Source organism: Phycodurus eques, chromosome 10 (assembly GCF_024500275.1).
Source record: "Phycodurus eques isolate BA_2022a chromosome 10, UOR_Pequ_1.1, whole genome shotgun sequence".
In the NCBI taxonomy this organism is placed as follows: Eukaryota; Metazoa; Chordata; class Actinopteri; order Syngnathiformes; family Syngnathidae; genus Phycodurus; species Phycodurus eques.
Window position 1 is genome coordinate 16,378,490 of NC_084534.1, and position 19,614 is coordinate 16,398,103.

Below are 19,614 nucleotides of genomic sequence, written 5' to 3' on the forward strand. Positions count from 1 at the left end.
CGTCTAATAAAAAAGAAAAAATCAATGCCTCCAAACTACACTTGTTTCTGTCTTTTTAATATACAGTAATAATTTATTAAAAGTTATGTATATATGTTGCCTTCGCTCTATACATGTATTTATTTTGGTTGAAAAGATGGATAGTTTCCATACATTGTATGTACGTGTTACTGTCTCGTTAAATAAACTGTTACGCCCCGAACGCACAACGTCATCACGTAACCTGCGTCCTTACAATGTGTACGGAAGTGGAAACTCCGCTGAATTCCCGTATGGTGTGCTCAAACTGGTTCTTTGTCTGAACGCGGTGGAAAGAAATTAAGTATGAATTTAATGTAGAAAACCTAAGTTAAACAGGGACTTTCAAGCCGGTCAAGAGAAAAATCCACAATGAGCTCGCAGGACGTATTGAAGAACGCGTCCACTCTCGCTTCGTACAATGTGCTGCTTCAGGTGAGTAAATGCTAACGTGAGCTCATTTGCGTGTGAAATGCTTCCTCCTAATGCTGAAGTTTCATGTCAGGTAATGTTCCGTGTGCTCACCTTCTTATTGAACGCGTTCACCCTCCGCTTTGTGTCCAAAGAGCTGATTGGGGTGGTGAATGTCAGGTAAGCCAAGAGTTTCCCAACCTTTATTGAGCCGTTAAGGCACATATGTTACATTTCCTCTTAATTTACTCACAAAATCACTTAAGTCAAGTTGAAATATGGGCCTGTTTAGCTAAACTCAAAGCTGATATACTTGTAGAATTGAAGGACGACAACTGTAATCTTCGACAGCTCTGCCATCTAGTGGAAGAGCCTTTTAATTGTTCTGCCTGTCCCTATACCTCACTGGCATATATAGATTTAACAACATATATGTATTAAATGTATATTTTTCGTACCACTTGAGGGAAATTTTATTATTTCCCGTGACACATCTGATGACCTCAGAGCTCACAGTGGTTGGGAATCACTAATAAGCAGTTTCTTTCTAATAGTAATATGTGTCATTGTCTTCATATTTGCAGGCTTACACTGCTCTACTCCACTTTAGTATTTTTATCCAGAGAGGCCTTTCGAAAAGCGTGTCTGAGTGGCTCTGATGGGGGGAAGCACAACTGGAGGCAGCTTATCAATCTGCTATGGCTGACGTAAGCATCACCGACCACCATTTTGTTCACTGTGTTACGGTTGCCTGTCTCTCTAAAGCTCTCTCTAATGCAGCCTTGTCCTCTCAGTTTGCCTCTAGGTGCGCTATTGGGAGCCATGTTGGCCGCTGTGTGGCTCTGGCTCCTTGAAGCACCGGACCCTCAAGCGGTTCCGTTCTACGGCCCCGGCGTAGTGCTGTTCGCCCTAGCGGGGGTGCAGGAGCTCTTGGCCGAGCCCCTGTGGGTGCTGGCCCAGGCTCACATGTTTGTGAGGCTAAAAGTGGTCGCTGAGAGCTTGGCCATGCTGGCTAAGTGCAGCATGACGGTGGTGCTGGTGGTGTCTGCCCGTGAATGGGGCCTTTACATCTTCTCTGCTGCTCATGTAAGAATCTGCTTCAAATACTAGGTGTTATTTGTCAAGGAAAGATGCATTACTTTAATTTCTTGGTATGTTTTAGTTGGTGTACACAGGAGTCCTGGTGCTGTGCTATGCAGTTTACTTTCTTCGTTTCTTGCCTTCCAAAGAAGCGACTGAGCGCAATTTTCCTCTGCGCAACATTGGAGATCTGATGCCTCACACAGTTAATGGAGAGGTAGTGTGATTGTTTATTATTCCTCATTTGTTAACAAGCTAAACTGTTGACTATAAATACAGGAACCCTTGATATTGAATATAATAAAAGTGTTCATGAGTAGTGGGTCAATCAACTTTAACTTGGCAAAATGTGGCCCTGTTCAATGCTAGACCCTTGTAGACCCTTGGCTCAAGCCATTTCATTGACACATTTCACAGCCAGAGGTCGAGCATTTAAGCCTTCTATTTTCCAGTAGGTATAATGTCCTCATCCAGACCAAGTAGTCCAGTCCAATGTTCTCTCGAAAAAGTAAATAAAAACTCAATGAAGCATTTATAAAAAAATAAAATAAAAAAAACTTTTAGAACAAATTGTTTTTGTTTGCTGGATATATGATACTTTTTCTTTTTCAATTGTAAGCTGTCCAGCCTGTAGTGCTGCAGCAAGTGAGGCCACAATGCATCCGGGGCTACAATCCATCTGGCATATAGAGTATTACAAAGCCTGACATTCTTTGGTGTGTCTGAGCCATGTCAATGTATCCAGCCATTTCGGATCAAAACCGCTGGATCTCAGGGAAAATCTGGAAAGATTTAGAAAAACGAATGTTATTATTATAACTTTGCTTACTATTTACTTTACTAATTTTGGCTTGAATTTTTTCCCCAGGAAATTGGATGTGCTTCGTTGCATTAAGAAACAAAATTTACTTGTTTGAAAATACACTATCTTCCGACACATTTGCGTTATGGAGGCTCTTCTCCTATGTTTTCAAGAGCGACTTCCAACTTTTTGCGATACAGCATCCCCCTTTCACCATGGCCTAGTACTGCAGTTGCAGTTGATAATGACACCCAACTTTTTGCAACGCTGGTCAAATAATACCAGACATTAGGAACAGACAGCTGCCCCCCCCCCCCCCCCCCCCCCCCCTCCAAATTGTATATGCTGGCAAAACCCTACAGCGCGTCTATCTGTTTCTAGCCTCTGTTGGACTGGACCATGGCCCGGCTCACCTGGAGCTTCTTCAAGCAGTCATTCCTCAAGCAGATCCTGACTGAAGGCGAGCGCTACGTCATGACCTTCCTGAACGTCCTCAGCTTCGGCGACCAGGGCGTTTATGACATCGTCAACAACCTGGGCTCCATGGTGGCACGCTTCATCTTCTTGCCAATCGAGGAGAGCTTCTACATCTTCTTCGCTAAAGTGCTGGAGCGAGGCCGCGATGTCAAAAGCCAGAAACAGGTATGCACAGGCATGTTTTATTGTGGATAAATATTCATGAGTTTAAGTTCATGCTGTGACCATTGTCTTCAGGAAGATGTTGGTGTTGCAGCAGATGTACTACAATGCCTGCTCAAACTGGTGCTGGTGATTGGACTCATTATTGCAGTCTTTGGGTACGCCTACTCGGGACTGGCTCTGGATATTTACGGGGGTTCTCTGCTGAGCAGTGGGGCAGGTAACAATGATAATGACAATAACTTACAACCCCAATTCCAATGAAGTTGGGACGTTGTGTTAAACATAAATAAAAACAGAATTCAATGAATTCATTCAATAAATGTTTGGGGAACTGAGGACACTAATTGTTGAAGCTTTGTAGCTGGAATTCTTTCCCATTCTTGCTTGATGTACAGCTTCACCTGTTCAACAGTCCCGGGTCTCCGTTGTCCTATTTTACGCTTCATAATGCGCCACACATTTTCAATGGGAGACGGGTCTGGACTGCAGGCAGGCCAGTCTAATACCCGCACTCTTTTCTACAAAGCCACGCTGTTGTAACACATGCAGAATGTGGTTTGGCATTGTCTGCCTCAGAGTTCTGAGGTCTGGGCGGGGTTCGATTCTTGGCTCCGGCCTTTCTATGTGAAGGTAGCTTGTTCTCCTTCGCGCTTACTTGGGTTTTCTCCGGGTACTCCAGCTTCCTCCCACACCCTAAAAACATGCATGATTCGTGATGAGAAGACTAAATTATTCATGTGTGTGAATGTGAGTGTAAATGCTTGTTTGCCTTTATGTGCCCGGCGATTGGCTGGCGACCAGTCCAGGTTGCACCCCGCCTCTCGACCAAAGTTAGTTGGGATAGGTTCCAACTCACCCGTGACCCTAATGAGGACAAGTGCTAGAGAAAGTGTATTACACTGTTATATCATTATAGAAAGTTTACTTAGATACTGAAAAAAGTTTTGTAACAAGGAGGGTGAGAAAGATTGGATGTTGTAAATGTAAGCAATAGTATTATTAGTATAGTATGAATAGTAATACTATTAATACATTTAGTGCCCGCAAGATATGATGAGGATATACAAGAATTTTCAATTCACTGCTTCCTTTTTGTGTTTTGTTCAAGGCCCATCTTTGCTGCAATGCTACAGCTGCTACGTCCTCCTGCTGGCTGTAAACGGTGTGACCGAGTGTTTTGTGTTTGCTGCCATGAGCCAGGAGGAGGTTGACAAGTAGGTACAAATTAACGTTCACCAAATCACTTTTAACACAACAAAATACAGTGGATCCGCAGATACTCACCTAAGTGCATTTATTAATTATTTTTTTTTTCAATTAAAATGTTTTTTCTGTTTATCCTTTGTTTTTTTTCTTTTATTTGGAGGCATTAACCCCAAAAAGCTTACTGGCAGTTTATCCCCGCTATTTCAATTATTTCTTGGGTTTAAATGTATTTTTTATTATCTATTTATTTTTAATACAATTATAAGGGATGTCACTTATATCCGGATTTTCGCCATTCGCGGTCCGACCCAGTCCCTATTCTCCGCGAATAGCAGGGGTCCGTTGTAAACATACAGTGGTGCCTTGAGATCCGAGTGACCCGACTTGAAAGTTTTTTGAGATACGAGACATCATTTGGTTGATTTTCTTTACTTTGACTTGCGAGCTAAAATTTGAGGTAAGAACGCTGGATGGTGACAGTGAGCTCAACTCAACTCATTTCACAACAAGCAGCAGTTTGTCAGATAGTGAAGAATTCTTCTTTGTCACGCCCAGTTCAAGTTTACTGTCAAACTACACATAAAAAAATACATGTTGTGTAGTTAAAACAATGACATAGCTTTGCCTTCAGAAAGCTAACAAATGTTAACATACCTTTTCAAATCGCTATAAACAACCTAACGAATCGCATCTGTTGCGGTCTTGCAACCCTTTAAGCATCAAATATTTGAACACAAACAGTGGAGAAACACATGTAAACAGATAATAGAGTAATTCTCACCGGTAAATATTCTTTATCCTCTGCAAAGAACGACGCATATTGCTGTTGAGGAGTTATGACGTCTCCATATATCCTGTATGTCTGCATTAAACAGCCTCCAGGTGGCCACGGCATGCATGCACAACAGAGAAGCAGCACAAAGTCCACTGACAATAGCTGTGTAAACCTTGAAGTTCTAGTTTATTATGTCATTAATGTGTTTTTTTTTTACGAAGTAAATTATTATCAGGTGCAATATTTTTATTAAAAAAACACATTACAAATATTTTTGATGTGTTTTTTTGGGGGGGTGGGGTGGGAGGAATTGCTTAATGGCACTTCCATTCATTTCAATGGAGAAAGATGATGAGAGAAACGATGAGTGTGGTCACAGAATGAATTAAACTCTTAAATCAAGGTACCATTGTAAATGAGAAACTGTTCTCAATTTCCTGACCTGGTTAAACAAAGGAAAAAAAAATATATATAATGTGACTGCATTTTTCATTTCTAGGTACAACTTGGTGATGTTGGCTCTGTCTGCTTCGTTCCTCTTCCTGTCCTACATGCTGACGTGGTGGGCGGGCAGTGTGGGCTTCATCCTGGCCAACTGCCTTAATATGGCCCTCCGCATCACGCACAGCGTGGTGTACATTCGCCGCTACTTCCTGTCCAGTCCGTGGAAGCCCCTGCGAGGCCTGCTGCCCTCGCCGTTGCTGTGCCTGGCGCTCGCTGTCAGTGCGGCGGTCACGGTCGTCAGTGAGGTATCTTCACACACTGCACTTCTAATATTGACATTACTTTACTGTCTCGTTTTGTATTGCAAGTGCCTGTTTTTATTGTTGGTAGAGTGTTTTCTGCTGCGACGGCGGCTGGCTCCTCAGATCGGTCCACATCAGCGTGGGAGCGGTGTGTCTTCTTTTTGTTCTCGGAGCCGTTCTGCTCACAGAAACTCAACTCATTGTGTTTGTGAGGACTCAGCTTTTGCCACAGTACAGGAAAAAACATGCATAACTTGAAGGACAGCAACAAGTGAATTAATTTTTTTAATGAACATCAGCTGCAAGAGCAGGTGCATCTCAAAAACTTAGAATATTGTAGAAGAGTTCATTTATTTCAGTAGTTTAATTCAAAAAGTCCGATGTAATTTATATATTAAAATAATTTTGATTGTTTCTTATCTAGCATTCTAAGATGGTGAGTTTTGGATTTCCTTTAACTAAGATAAAATCATCATTCGTACAAGAAATCATTAAATATTTCACTCAGTGTAAAGTGAATCTATCTAATATATAAAATGTCCTTTTTCAATTAAACTATTGAAACAAATCAAGTTTTCCACGATATTCAAACGTATTAAGATGCAACTGAATGTGAATGTGTGCTTCTGTATATGATAATGTTACTGGATAATTCCCTTGTTTGTACATGTGAAGAAATCTATCCTCTTTGGACACATCATTAGGTACACCTTCCTGATCTAAATGTAATGAATTAAAATAATTTTAAGGACACATTAAATACAGTATGTTCCGTTTTTTATTCATACAGCCTAAGACCTTACACTGAGAAGTGTTTGTAATAATGTATCTAACTACTCCAAACAAGGCAATGTCCAACATTTTTCTAAGTATCCAGTTTGCCATAGTCAACCACTGAAAAGTGTTTCGAAACCTTACCGACTTATTACAGTATACTATATGCTACTCCTAATTAGTCTCTTAGTTTCAAGCTTCCCTATATGACTATATCATTTCCTTGATGGACTGGTAAATAATAAAAAAAAAAGAATTTGACCAAGATAAACAATTTAAAAACTTTTTTCCACCATTAGTGTGACCTATAACCTCTACAATTCAATCTTTTAAAATGATTTTTAAAATATTGTCGAGAGGGGTAGTAGTAAAGATGAATCACATGAAATAATGTGGTGGACACACCCTCATATAACTGAGATATGCTTGTATTCGGAATTACCCAATCCTATTCAAACTCATGTTAAATAGGAGTTAGCACACACCTGCCACCATTTAAAGTACCTCTGATTAATCCCCAATAAACTTCTGATTTCCTAGTAGGCATTTTGTGACATTTTCTTTTTAAATTTCTAGCAGAAGCCTGAAGGTTTTGTTCTAACACTGATTTGTATTTGCATTGGAACTGCTCATAATTCCCTCTACCTTGACTTCGGCCCCAGTTCCAGCTAAAGATGCTCAACCCCAAAGCATGATGCGGCAACCACCATGCTTCACTGTGTGGTATGGTATTATTTTGGTAATGAAGAGTTATGTGCTTGCACCAAACAAACCTTTTGGGATTTTGGCAAAAAAAAAAAAAAAAAAAAAAAGAAGCATAATGCATTTTCCCTTATGTTTCGGAAATCTTGTAATGTCACATTCAGTTGTTTATTTTTGCACGTTTATCTTGGACAGTCTATTTAAATAATGATTTGCTCATAAAAATGTTCATACATTGAGAAATGATACTTTTGTACAGAGGTTCAAATGAAGGCAACTGGATTTATTCTTAGTTGTCACCCAAAGGCTTCTTGTCTTCCATTTAGAACTGTCCAGTTGACTTCACTGAACCTTTGCAGATGACCATAACCTGCATGACTGACAATCTACAAGTATATTGTTCACAACTGGTTTGAAGCAATGGATTGTGACAAATACCAATGTGGGATACTGGACCTGCTCCTCATCTGTGTTGGTCCACTGGATGAAGCTGCTCTTTATACTGATTCTTTCTCTTTTTGTTTCATTGTTTTTCTATATTGAGATGCACATATTGAATGGAATAGTGGGACTGTGGACCAAAGGACTTGCCTACATTCTATACTAATAATTCTAATCTTAAATCAATGTGTAGTAATGTACATTCTCATTTTTTTTTGTCAGACAAGTCTGCTACAGTGTTTTTCTTTTTTGACTTTTCAACAGGCAAAGAAGCAGTCAGTGTTAGTTTTTGCAGAACCACAAACTACTAAGCTACAGTTGTTATTCCTCTGAACTCGCCACAACTGAATGAAGCACCCACCAGGGCTGGATAATGAGGTCATTATGGGGAATGAACAGGAAGGATAGGAAGCAACATTCCTTTTGGTCCCCCCCCGCCCCTCCCCTTGTATGTGCAATGAGATTTTAATCCCAAAACAGAGTTTATCTCATTTTGGAGAGTTCTTCTCGTTTTAAACTGGGATTCATTTACACACAAACTGTAGGAGGAGCTTTTTCACTCATGACATAATTTGTTATTGTTGAGAAACAGATTTATTGTCCACTTGAGACTCCGACTATATACAGTATAAACGGGCTGCAGGGAGAAGAAAACAGCTGACATCGCTGACTATGTCTCAAGTAAGAGCACTTTTTACTGAACATCTTTTGTACAAATGCTTGAATGTTAGTCACTGTTGTTTATTTTGTCAGCCACAAGAAGAAGTCCAGCGTCCTGCGGTGAGCCAGGAGGAGCTGGCTGAGACAAAGAATAGACTTGGTGGCAGTGGACCAGTGAAGAGCAAGACTTTTGAAGTCATGGAGGAGTGTGGTGAGTCCACAAAGAGACACACACGTGCAGTATATGCATGTGTTGTTGGCTGGGCTGAAATGAAGCAGTTGAACATATTGGTTTAAGTTGACATTAGCAGTAAGTTGGCGTATGATGTCGAAGGTTTCCACTCTATGTAGGGCGACTGGGAAGGAATGCTGTAATGATGGGAGACTCGCAGTTTTCCCAGTGGAACAAAGTGTGTTTAGTTATTCTTTTAAATCATTAAAATGCTTGCAACATTTTACATGAAACCACATACCATTATTTTTGTAAATGTAACAAGGAATTTGTTTGAATTTTTCAAATGTTCAATCATTAGTATTCATTCTTCTTTCTCATGTTTTTGGAACTTGTATACACAACAGATCGATCGGTATAGTATAGCTCAATTGATACAGTTTACTGTCCTTCCATCCATCCATTTTCTGAGCTGCTTATCCTCACAAGGGTCGCGGGAGTGCTGGAGCCAATCCCAGCTATCATCGGGCAGGAGGCGGGGTACACCCTGAACTGGTTGCCAGCCAATCACATAGAGTATACCATAGAGCAGTATACCTATTTATACTATACAGCCCAGAGTATAGGTTCATCATAACATATTAGATTATTGTGGAATACGTAATTTGTGCCCTGCGACTGACTGGCGACCAGTTCAGGGTGTAGTCCGCCTTTCGCCCGAAGTCAGCTGGGATAGGCTCCAGTGTCGCGCGACCCTAACTAGGATAAGCGGTGTTGAAAATGGATGGATGGATACGTAATTTATTTCAGTAGTTCAGTTTCAAAAGTGAAACTCATACATTGTGTGGAAACTACACAGTGAACTATTTTATGACATTTTTATAATTTTGATGATAGATTATAGCTAAGGAAACTCAAAATTCACCATCTCGAGAAATTAGCATAATTATTTTTCATCTCAAAATTGCCTTTCTGAACTGTATTTTAATGGAACTCAGAAATGAACTTATATTCTATATTATATATATATTATATATATAGATATTCTAATACATAATACATAAACAAAATGTATGCATATCAGGGATAGTTACAATTATTTGTAATGAAGAATTCGTGTCTCAAAATGGATTAACTTTTGACAAGTCATTGCCTTTTAGTAAGGTGTGATGCCCATTTGAAACATCAAATACGTATGGTTCCTTGCCCTATAAAGTTCTGAAGCGCACATCACTGCTAAGATCTGATTATCCTGATTGTTCAATTGTCCACAGAGAAAATGGGTAAAACTGCTCCATCCGTGTTCAGTGGTGTGAGGTCAGGAGGCGAGACGGCTCTGAACACACGCTCAGCTCGACCTGCCAGGAAGTAGACCGAGACCACCTTAGCACCTGCGGCTCCGTGTTTGTTGGGCATGTTTTTACACCTTTTCTTACATTGACTGTAATAACATCATTGGGTACACCTGCACCAGCTAATGAGATCCAATTCGAGCTGTATTAAAGATAGTGTTCAGAAAGGTATTACAGGAAGTCCTCGGGTTACGACGCATTCGACCTACGACGTTTCGACTTTACGACGCCCGTGCCTCGTCTGCCATTTTGTCCCCAGCACCATAGTGTTTCTGCTTAGCTCGTGCATAGTGCTTGTCTGTGTTTGTCTGGCGGGAGTATCTTTGCCTTTTTCGCCCTCCTTTTTTTCACACTCTCAGCAGTAATGGTAAGTACAGCATCTAATTTTTTTCACTTGCCACTGTACACACTCGCACCGGCGCGCACTCCTTCCTCCTTCGCAGTCCCATCTCACACCGTAACAGAAGTATTTCGCCGTAAATTTCGACTAATGGTGAAATCCGACTTACGCGGAAAATCGTGTTACGTCGCCAGCGTAGGAATGGAACCCCGTACGTAAATCGAGGACTTCTTGTAATCAATATGTTGTAGTGAAGTGTGCATTTCCTATACTCCTCATGTAGCTGGACGAGGAAATTAATTCATTTGAAAGGGCTGTTGGGATGATGAAGTACATTTGTAAACCGCAAACTACAACCACAATAATACACATATTGCTAAATTAACCTCTTTCAGCAAAAATCTTTATAAAAGTGAAAGTTTTGATACAGCTCATTAGATTGGCTTACGTTGAGTTTACTTTTTGTCTGTCACTGATCTTACATGTATTTGCCATTCATAATACCACATGTACTTTGAATTGGTTCTCTAAAATCCGCAAAACCCTATGCCAAAAGGGTTAACATTGAAAGTATGGCTTTTGCATCAATTTGATTTTAATCTTAAGTTTGAAAATGCTTGTTTTCCCCCATATATCGAAAAGAAATATAAACTTTCTTTAAAAATACTGACACAGCAAAGTTGTCATTATTCCTGCTATGACACTTAGTTGCAGGACTACTTCTGAGAGGAATGGCAAGAAAATTAACTCTAAAATTTTTTTAAACCACAGCCAAATTACTGGGAAAAAACAGTCAGGTCTCTTTCATTCAATTGTTTTATGTCAAGCAGAATCAATAAGGGCCCATTGAAATATGCCATTAATAGAGACATGTTGGAGATCAACAGAAAGCAGGATGCAATGACACTTTTCATTTCATAAATTTGTGATGCTGATCCTGGAGGATTTTGGCAGAGGACTTGGCGTCGTAAAAGAGTTCATTGATCTCCTCCACCTGCTCCCGCTCTACCGTCTCTTTGCCCTGAACGCGACCAAGCAGGCTGGCCGGCGTCAGCAGTTGAACGGCGTACCTGGCCACAAACGGATACGAGTCATTTTTGGAGACCGCAACTGTACTGATGAACACTTATGGTGCAGTATTGAGACATATCGGGAGTGGGCAAAGTGTGGCCCGTGAGCGCCGAGCATTTACATTTACCATAAGTCCTGTAACATTTATTCCATTAATTTAGTCGTTGCCCCCTAAAATTTGTTTACTTAAAAAGTATTAATTTTTAATCATTTTTCTGATGAAATGATTGTTTAATTGAACTATTGTAAATAATGGAATAACACTAACAACAAAATACATTTTATATATACATTTAACAATTTGTATTTATTGTCTTGGTCAAATTGATTATACATTCATTTAACCAATATAAAAAAAAAAAATAAAAAAAACACTTTTGGATCTAACCTCTGACCTGACCAAATATTGTAGAAAGTCTTTCCAGAAGAGTGAAAGCAACCCAATAATTTTATTCACATAGTGTATTTTAGTACCTGAGGGTGGTCTTGGCGCCAATATCTGCCAGGTGTGCAAGTGCTTCCTCACTGATACTGAGACCCTCGGTCTGAGCACGGATCTTGATGATCTGGGGGAGAAGAGAGAAAAAAAAAAAAGGAATTCTTATTAGTGACAAAAAAACATGACTGTAATCAGGATTTCTGCGGTTGCCACTGACCTGTTTCATCTCCTGTGGCGTGTACAGCATAGTGCGGATGATCATCACTCTGTCTAGTAGGTCCAGTGGAATCCCATGTGGTGAGCTGATGTCCTCGGTTCCCCTAAAGAGCAAACGCAAAAAAAGAGGGAAAGCAATGATTATGCCACTTTTCACAGTGAACGTCTGAGTATTCGCAGTACGGTACTAACAAATTCACCTCTTCATATTTCTTTTCTGTGGATTCTATCCTGGGCTATTCACTAAAACTCACCTAGATACAATTTTATGTCCTTTCTGAAACACCCTAAGCAGTCCACAGAATGGCATAAGCAATATAAAAAAAACATGGATGGATGTTGCAGTTTGCTAACATGTAGTATCATGACTAATGCATTCAATGCTGGGTAGATTTTTAAGTTTCCTGTTTAAAAGTAGAAAAGCGACTGCCCCAAACCAAGCCAAATACGGTTTATGTCAGGATGGTCAACCTGATGAGACAGTTTCCCCTGTTGGAGGCGAACACAACGATGGGGGCGATGGTGCTCTCCAGCGCTCGATGGAGGTATGTGAAGCACTCTATGTCCAGCATGTGGACCTCGTCTACAAACAGCACGCCAGGCACCAGCTCGGCTACGCCCTGGTCGATGTAGCGGTTCACCACCTTGTTGATCTCTGCCCGGAGCTTATCTGTAAAAAAACAACAACAACATAAAAGGACAGCTGAGCAACACGAGCGAAAGTGTAGAAGCAGGTAGGGATTTAATGGCACTGTTGCCAACCTGTGATTTCTGTCTTTTTGGGCTTCATCAGCTGTCCCATCATGGAGAGAATGTCCTGGCCACCCTGTGACAATCAGCAAGAACACTCAAGGACTGCAAAAACAATCTTCTGACGTTATAACATTTTCTATAGCTCGCTCGTCCTCATTAGGGTCACGGCTGGGTGACTGGAATGACAATGTAGTTCTCCAAGCAAACTCGACACAGGAGGGCAGGAGCTAAGATGCCAGGACCTCTCGACTCAGGCATATGAGCTAACCACTCTTTCACTGCCCTGACCCAAATGAAGACTTTTCAAAGAGTAAATTAAGACAGTATTTTTTTTATTTTTTTTTAAACCTGTGGTTTCGCATTTGCCACGTCAAGGTCATGTAGCGTGACATCTTGGACAATCTCCTTCTTTTTGTGCACGTCTCCCTTTGGCAGTGGCACGTACTCCTCAGCCTCCAGGTCAAATTCTGTGGCGAAGGTGTCACAGCGACCTTGTCTCTGCAAAGACACAAGTAGCATAAGGATACCTGTGTATTAAAAAAAAAAAATAATAATTCTATGGTAGAGCAGGTGGGCCAGATGATTGGCAGACAGATGCGGCGCTTTGCGAGAGGCCTGTCAACAAGTGTCATGTGTGGGACCTCCGCCCCCCTTATTTGCTCACAAGCCCACCTGCACCGATTAAAGGAACTGTCACTGCGACCTGTCAACAGAAGCCGCAAGCCTCACTGCAGGAAAGGAGGCATTTGGGGAGATGGAGAGATAGCAGGAAGAAAAAGAAGCTTGACTGAAAACTCGGAAAGGAAGCATAGCATAGATTGTCATGGTGAGTGCAGAGAGATGAAAGGCCAGACGAAAAACTTGTCAATGAAAAAGATGAATGTGTTGTATTTTATGACCCAACAAAGAACAAGTAGAAGTGCGCGGTAATACCTTAACAGCTCCACTGTTGGCTTCAATGTAGATGACGTCTCCCACCTCCACGCGCTCCTTCTGCAGACTCTCATAAATGCTGGGATCCAACTTTGGAACACAAGGAATAATACTATGGATTAACTCAATGAGAGTTACACCAAGGGTGGGCAAACCTTTGTTCTGAAAGGCCATTGTTAATATGTTTATGAATTGAAAGATGGGCAAGGTCATTTTTAGTCGAGGTTAAGAAAAAAATATGTTTGCAAAATACTGTAGTTTTGCGTAATTATAAAATATTTCACACATTTTTCATAATTAACGGCAGGCCCAGACCATGTGTTCCCATCCTGCCTCAAAGTCTGCGCGGACCAGCTCACTCCAGTCTTCACAGATCTTCAATAGATCTCTGGAACTGTGCGAAGTACCATCCTGTTTCAAACGCTCCACCATCATTCCAGTCCCCAAGAAACCTACAATCTCAGGTCTAAATGACTACAGGCCTGTCGCCTTGACATCTGTGGTCATGAAGTCCTTTGAACGTCTCGTGCTGGACCACCTCAAGAGTGTCACAGGTCCCCTGCTGCACCCCCTGCAGTTTGCCTACCGAGCGAACGGGTCTGCGGATGATGCAGTCAACATGGGACCGCACTTCATCCTAGAACACCTCGACAGTGCAGGGACCTACGCGAGGATCCTGTTCGTGGACTTCAGCTCAGCGTTCAACACCATCATCCCTGAAGTCCTTTCAACCAAGCTTCTCCAGCTCAGCGTCTCACCTGCCAACTCCCAGTGGATTTACAGCTTCCTGACAGGCAGGACATAGCAAGTGAGGCTGGGGGAGGCCACCTCATCCACACGCAGCATCAGCACTGGGGAACCCAAAGGTTGTGTCCTCTCTCCCCTGCTCTTCTCTCTCTACACGAACGACTGCACCTCAACGCACCCGGCTGTCAAACGCCTGAAGTTTGCAGATGACACCACTGTCATCGGCCTCATCAAGGACGGTGACGAGTCTGCATATCGACAGGAAGCGGAGCGGCTGGAGCTGTGGTGCGGCCGACACAAGCTGGAGCTGAACACGCTCAAGACGGTAGAGATGATCGTGGACTTCAGGAGGCATCCTTCGCCACAGCTGCCCCTCACGTTGTCCAGCTGTCTTGTGTCAACCGTCAAGACCTTCAAGTTCCTGGGAATTACAGTCTCTCAGGACCTGAAGTGGACAACCAACATCAACTCCATTCTCAAAAAGACCCAGCAGAGGATGTACTTCCTGCGGCTTCTGAGAAAGCACGGCCTGCCACCGGAGCTGCTGAGGCAGTTCTTCACAGCGGTCATCGAATCAGTCCTGTGTTCTTCCATCACAGTCTGGTTTGGTGCTGCTACAAAAAAGGACAAACTCCGACTGCAACAGACAATCAAAACTGCTGAAAGGATTGTCGGTACCCCCCTACCCACCTTTGAGGACTTGCACGCTGCCAGAACTAAGACAAGAGCGTGCAAAATCCTCTCGGGCCCTCCACATCCCGGTCACCAGCTCTTCCGGCTCCTTCCCTCAGGTAGGCGCTACCGATCAATGCAAACTAGAACTAGCGGACATTCCAACAGCTTCTTCCCTCTTGCAATCAACTTCTTAAACACCTAACCTACAATTCCATTACAACATGCTGGCAATTTTTTGACTTGAGTTTGTTGTCACATTTGTGGGGCCAATTATAAATTACTTGTGCACTCACTGTAGTTAGTCTCGCCATGCTGCACTATTTGCATATCTGTTGTTGGCCAATACTGGCCACTCAAGCCAGAGTAGCATCTGCTCCATTTGCACACTGACTGAGGAGTATCTGCAACATTGTCCCAGATTATTGCACTACTCGCTTGAAGTCTCGGCGCCCTTTGCACAATGGTCATTGCACCGGACTATTGCATTAGTATTTCGAACTGCTCTAAGTGCTAGAGGACTGCATCTTTTTGCACAATTGTCCCCAAAAAAAAAAAAAGTACCGGAATTACCAGATAACCAGCAACCCTTTATTGATCAGTGACTGTTTTTTGTCTATGTCTTTATGTCTCAAAAGTGTTCTCTGTCAATTGACTGTCTTGTCATACTTGAGCGGCTCCAACTACCGGAGACAAATTCCTTGTGCGTTTTTTGGACATACTTGGCAAATAAAGATGATTCTGATTAGCCAAATTTAATATAATACAATAACTAATAAAAACAAACTGTACAGAATATGTCAAATGAATCCATTATTATTTACCATAAATCATTAACTCATTTAATAGAAAATACATAGAAAATGAATACATACATTTTAATTAACTGAACAAATTTTAAGAGCGAAAAAAAACCCAGCTAAATTAATGTAAGAAATATTACTATTGATAATATAAATGCTAAGGGGGCCAGATTAAAGAATGTAACTCGTGAGCCATACTTTGCCCACCACTTAGCACACTATCTGGACACAAGTATTGGGACACCAAAAGAAAATAGGGGGTCTGAATACTTTTTGTACCCCCCTTTTAAAATCTTTTTAATAATTGGAAAAACATCTTTGTAAAGGCTTCTGATTTTGAAGATTTCTGATTTCAAAACTAGTTATCCAATTTGTTGTTTATATGTAATTATGAGGTGATAATTCATTTATATGGGTCCAGTCATCACGGCTCTCTGAGGGAAGGCATAACTACGATGTGGCCCAAGATAAAAATTAGTTTGACAGTCTTAGTGTCGAGAGATGCTGATTTCCAATCAAATCTAGATGTACTTTAAAATATGGTGTACATAAATCTGGAGAAGCAAACAACAATAAAAGACACTAAAACAGTCAGTTACATTAATACGGTCAGCTTAAACGAAAGTGTTACCCGACTTTTGAATGACAGTAAATCAATGAGTAAGAAAAATGAATTACTTACTTGTTATTACTACTATTTTAGTCCAATTTGAGATCTTACATACTGAAAGTACTAAAATGGTGAGTTGTATTCTGCATTAAAAAAAAAAAAAAGTCTGTCTATAATGGCGACAGGATCCACTCTGACCTTGAGCTGCTTGGTGCCCTTGCCCGTCCTCAGACCAATGATGACGTGGCTGATGGTCTTTCCGTAGCCCCCCATCGGGTTCTCCGTCTCACAGGGGGTCAGCTCAGTCACCTCGCCCTCATATACCTCCTTTGTCTCTTTGATGCGCAGCCCTGAAAGACGGGTTGACACAACAATCGCAAACGTTGACCGCAGGGGACTGAATCGGCTCTTTGTATTCTCGTGCAAACTATGCTGTAGCATCCCCTCAGATATTGCTATGTGCACGTGGCCGTGAACATTCCTGACCATCATTCCTGAGTGACCCCTGTTCCGCATTAATGCGGCATGAGGAGGTGCTCGCAGGTGGCTGACGTGCTGTGGTTTAGATCAGTGTGCGTGAGGCATGGACTGTGCATCTTGGCGCTCTAATTGGCACGGTGGTGACAAGCTTGGGGTACTCTCCACCTCCAACTGGAGATCAGGTTCTCGGGGAGGAGCAGCGGTGTTCTCCATCTACAAAAGGTCTATTTCCTTCCATACGACAGGTGCCATCAGCAGGGGAAACTTTCCAGCCCATTTCCTCATCGCAACATGACACTCAGAAGTCAACAGGATACAAAAAGTACTGCGCAAAAACCTTTCGTCTGTATTGTTTTAACAATTAAGTCACAACCATGTAACTAGGCAAACTGTTAATTCAAGTTAGTTAAAGGCGAACCGCCAAAGTAAAGATGATACATTCTGTGTACATTCTAGTTGACTACCAAATCTTTCTAATTAAAAAAAAAAAAAAAAAACATCGTATGGGATATAAGTGAATTAATCTGCTCCAGGGCCAAACAGTTCCCATAATAAAACATTTATTAACTGTACACGTAATGTTTGAAGTAACATTTTAAACATTCTTAATCATACCCATTCATTCTTCTTCACGCTTTGAATACACCTTGCTTTGGCAAGCTTTTCTCTGGTTATTTTCTCTGGTACATGCTATTTACTTTACTTTATTTTAGGACCTGCTTGGTAAAATTTGAATTGTGTGTGATATTTAATTATATTGCACACATTATACTGAACAGCCACAGCCTTTCCAATGTCACAATACGTTTCATCACATTTTCCTCACTGTGTTCTGTGGTGGCACCCAAAAAAAAAAAAAAAAAAAGGCAAACAAAAGAAAGTCACACACTCTTGCGGTATTTCCTTGGTTGGACTCTGAAATCGCAAACTTTTGGGATGTTCAGTTTAGAGGTTCTACTGTATGATGAACAAAACAGGCAGCACCTTTATGACCGAGTGGACACTATGCCATTATTGGCATAGTGACTCAATCGACATTTCTAAATTTCACACCTTTTATCAAATGTTTGTGGAAATGTTTTTTTTTTGCATAATTTTGCTTATTATATTGTCTATTTAATGTTTTATGATGTCAAAATAACTACTGTGAAAGGGTTCATTAAAACAACAAAGCTCGTTGAACACTTTACCACAGTCCTGTCCATAAAAGACCTCACTATGCCTCAATATACATACGTTTAAGGCACGTTTATGGCGGACGACTGGTTAGCACGTCTGCCTCACAGTTCTGAGGAGCTGGGTTCAAATCCGGTGTCGTCTGCGTGGAGTTGGCCTGTTTTCCCTGTGCATGCGTGGGGTTTCTCCGGGTACTCCGGTTTCCTCCCACATCCCCAAAACATGCACGGTAGGTTAATTGAAGACTCTAAATTGCCCGTAGGTGTGAATGTGAGTGCGAATGGTTGTTTGTTTCTATGTGCCCTGCAATTGGCCGGCGACCAGTTCAGGGTGTACCCAGCCTCTCGCCTGAAGATAGCTGGGATGGGCTCCAGCACGCCTGTGACTCTAGTGTGGAGAAGCAGTATGGAAAATGAAGGAATGGTCCTATCATTACACATTTTCTTTCTTTTGTGGTTGCCTTACATGCGTTATTTGTCAGTCATGGATATAAAACAAATGAAGAGCTACTCTCACCGATGGCCCTCCTGAAGTTCTCCATCAGCACTTCTGTCTTTTTAATCTCTGACGAATAAACTTCGCTGCCAACCATGGGGCAGAAAGGGACCTTGTTGCCCAGCTCCTGCGCTATGGCTAAGGCGAGGGCCGTCTGCGAGGACAAACACCCACAAGTGTAAGTGAGGAATAACAACCATGTAAAAGACTGTCACAGCTACCTAATAAAATATTAAAATATGGACAATACCTTTCCAGTACCAGGTGGCCCGGCCAGTAAAACTGCCCTTCCTGCCATCTTCTTGGAGCGGATGAGATCCACAATGATGCCACACGCCTGGAAAGTAACCGTTTTAACAACAATGTATTTTCATTCATCTCTCTACGCCAGCAACATCAGAGTTGACAAGCAGAGGACTTGCATGCTCTTCCATAAGATGGCAGACAAAGTACAATCAACCTATGTATCCCCTTCTTGCCATTCATACAACAGAATAATAGCTTTGTGCTCAACTTTACAGGCTGAGATGTCACACTAAGTAATTTATTCAGTGTATGTATACTTTTTGTGAGGTAATGTGCCGTGAGATTCTTCTAATGGAAAATAGGAGCCTTGTAATAATGAAATAATGCACTTCATAGACATTCTATCTAAATGAAGATAGTGCGAAACAGCGACTCCTCGAGCTAGCGGGGCTTACGTTAAAAGTGCACACTGGACGTTCAAACGCACAAGTTTGTCCTTGTATGAATGTTAAGTCCTCAAAGTGATTACTCCGCACAATAGAAGAATATCATATCGTCAACATTACCTCCCTGGCGGCTTCCTGGCCGACCAACCCGCACGCTGTCTGTTTGGCGTTACCGGCCTCGTCCAAGCCCAGTCCTTTGACGTGACTGTGCGAGGCGATCCGTTGAGTTTTCGTGGTGCTCTTCACCTCCTCGATCTTCATGGTGGCTTTTGCAGTTGTGCCGCGAAACCGTAACGCGCTTTAAAGGCGAAGAAACAGCCACTTGGTCTTCGATTAGCTTGCCTGAGCGACGCCGCCGAAACTCAAAACACAGGAAGAAGGGTTTCCATGTGGGGTTACTATGGAA

The 19,614-nt window shown here is 41.8% G+C and overlaps 2 protein-coding genes across 3 annotated transcripts; one reads left to right on the forward strand and one right to left on the reverse strand.

Moving 5' to 3' along the window:
• Nucleotides 1-236: 236 nt before the first annotated feature.
• On the forward strand, nt 237-7,269 carry rft1 (RFT1 homolog). 2 transcript variants are annotated; one of them, XM_061687981.1, is made up of 10 exons: nt 237-453; nt 524-609; nt 1,014-1,136; nt 1,224-1,515; nt 1,592-1,726; nt 2,693-2,953; nt 3,026-3,170; nt 4,062-4,167; nt 5,434-5,683; nt 5,769-7,269. In XM_061687981.1, the coding sequence occupies exons 1-10, from the start codon at nt 391-393 to the stop codon at nt 5,931-5,933; spliced, it is 1,626 nt and encodes a 541-aa protein (XP_061543965.1). In that variant the 5' UTR covers nt 237-390; the 3' UTR covers nt 5,934-7,269. The 2 variants fall into 2 exon arrangements, with proteins under 2 accessions (XP_061543965.1, XP_061543966.1); XM_061687982.1 differs by lacking the exon at nt 524-609 and having other exon boundaries at nt 414-453; nt 1,040-1,136.
• A 3,423-nt stretch (nt 7,270-10,692) lies between these two features.
• ruvbl1 (RuvB-like AAA ATPase 1) lies at nt 10,693-19,611 on the reverse strand. Its single transcript, XM_061687983.1, has 11 exons — nt 19,329-19,611; nt 18,767-18,853; nt 18,538-18,670; nt 16,564-16,715; nt 13,534-13,623; nt 12,949-13,098; nt 12,610-12,673; nt 12,319-12,517; nt 11,849-11,951; nt 11,667-11,758; nt 10,693-11,191 (listed from the first exon to the last, which is right to left on the reverse strand). Exons 1-11 carry the CDS (start codon nt 19,467-19,469, stop codon nt 11,032-11,034), a joined length of 1,371 nt encoding a protein of 456 aa, XP_061543967.1. The 5' UTR covers nt 19,470-19,611; the 3' UTR covers nt 10,693-11,031.
• Between the last annotated feature and the right edge of the window lie 3 nt (nt 19,612-19,614).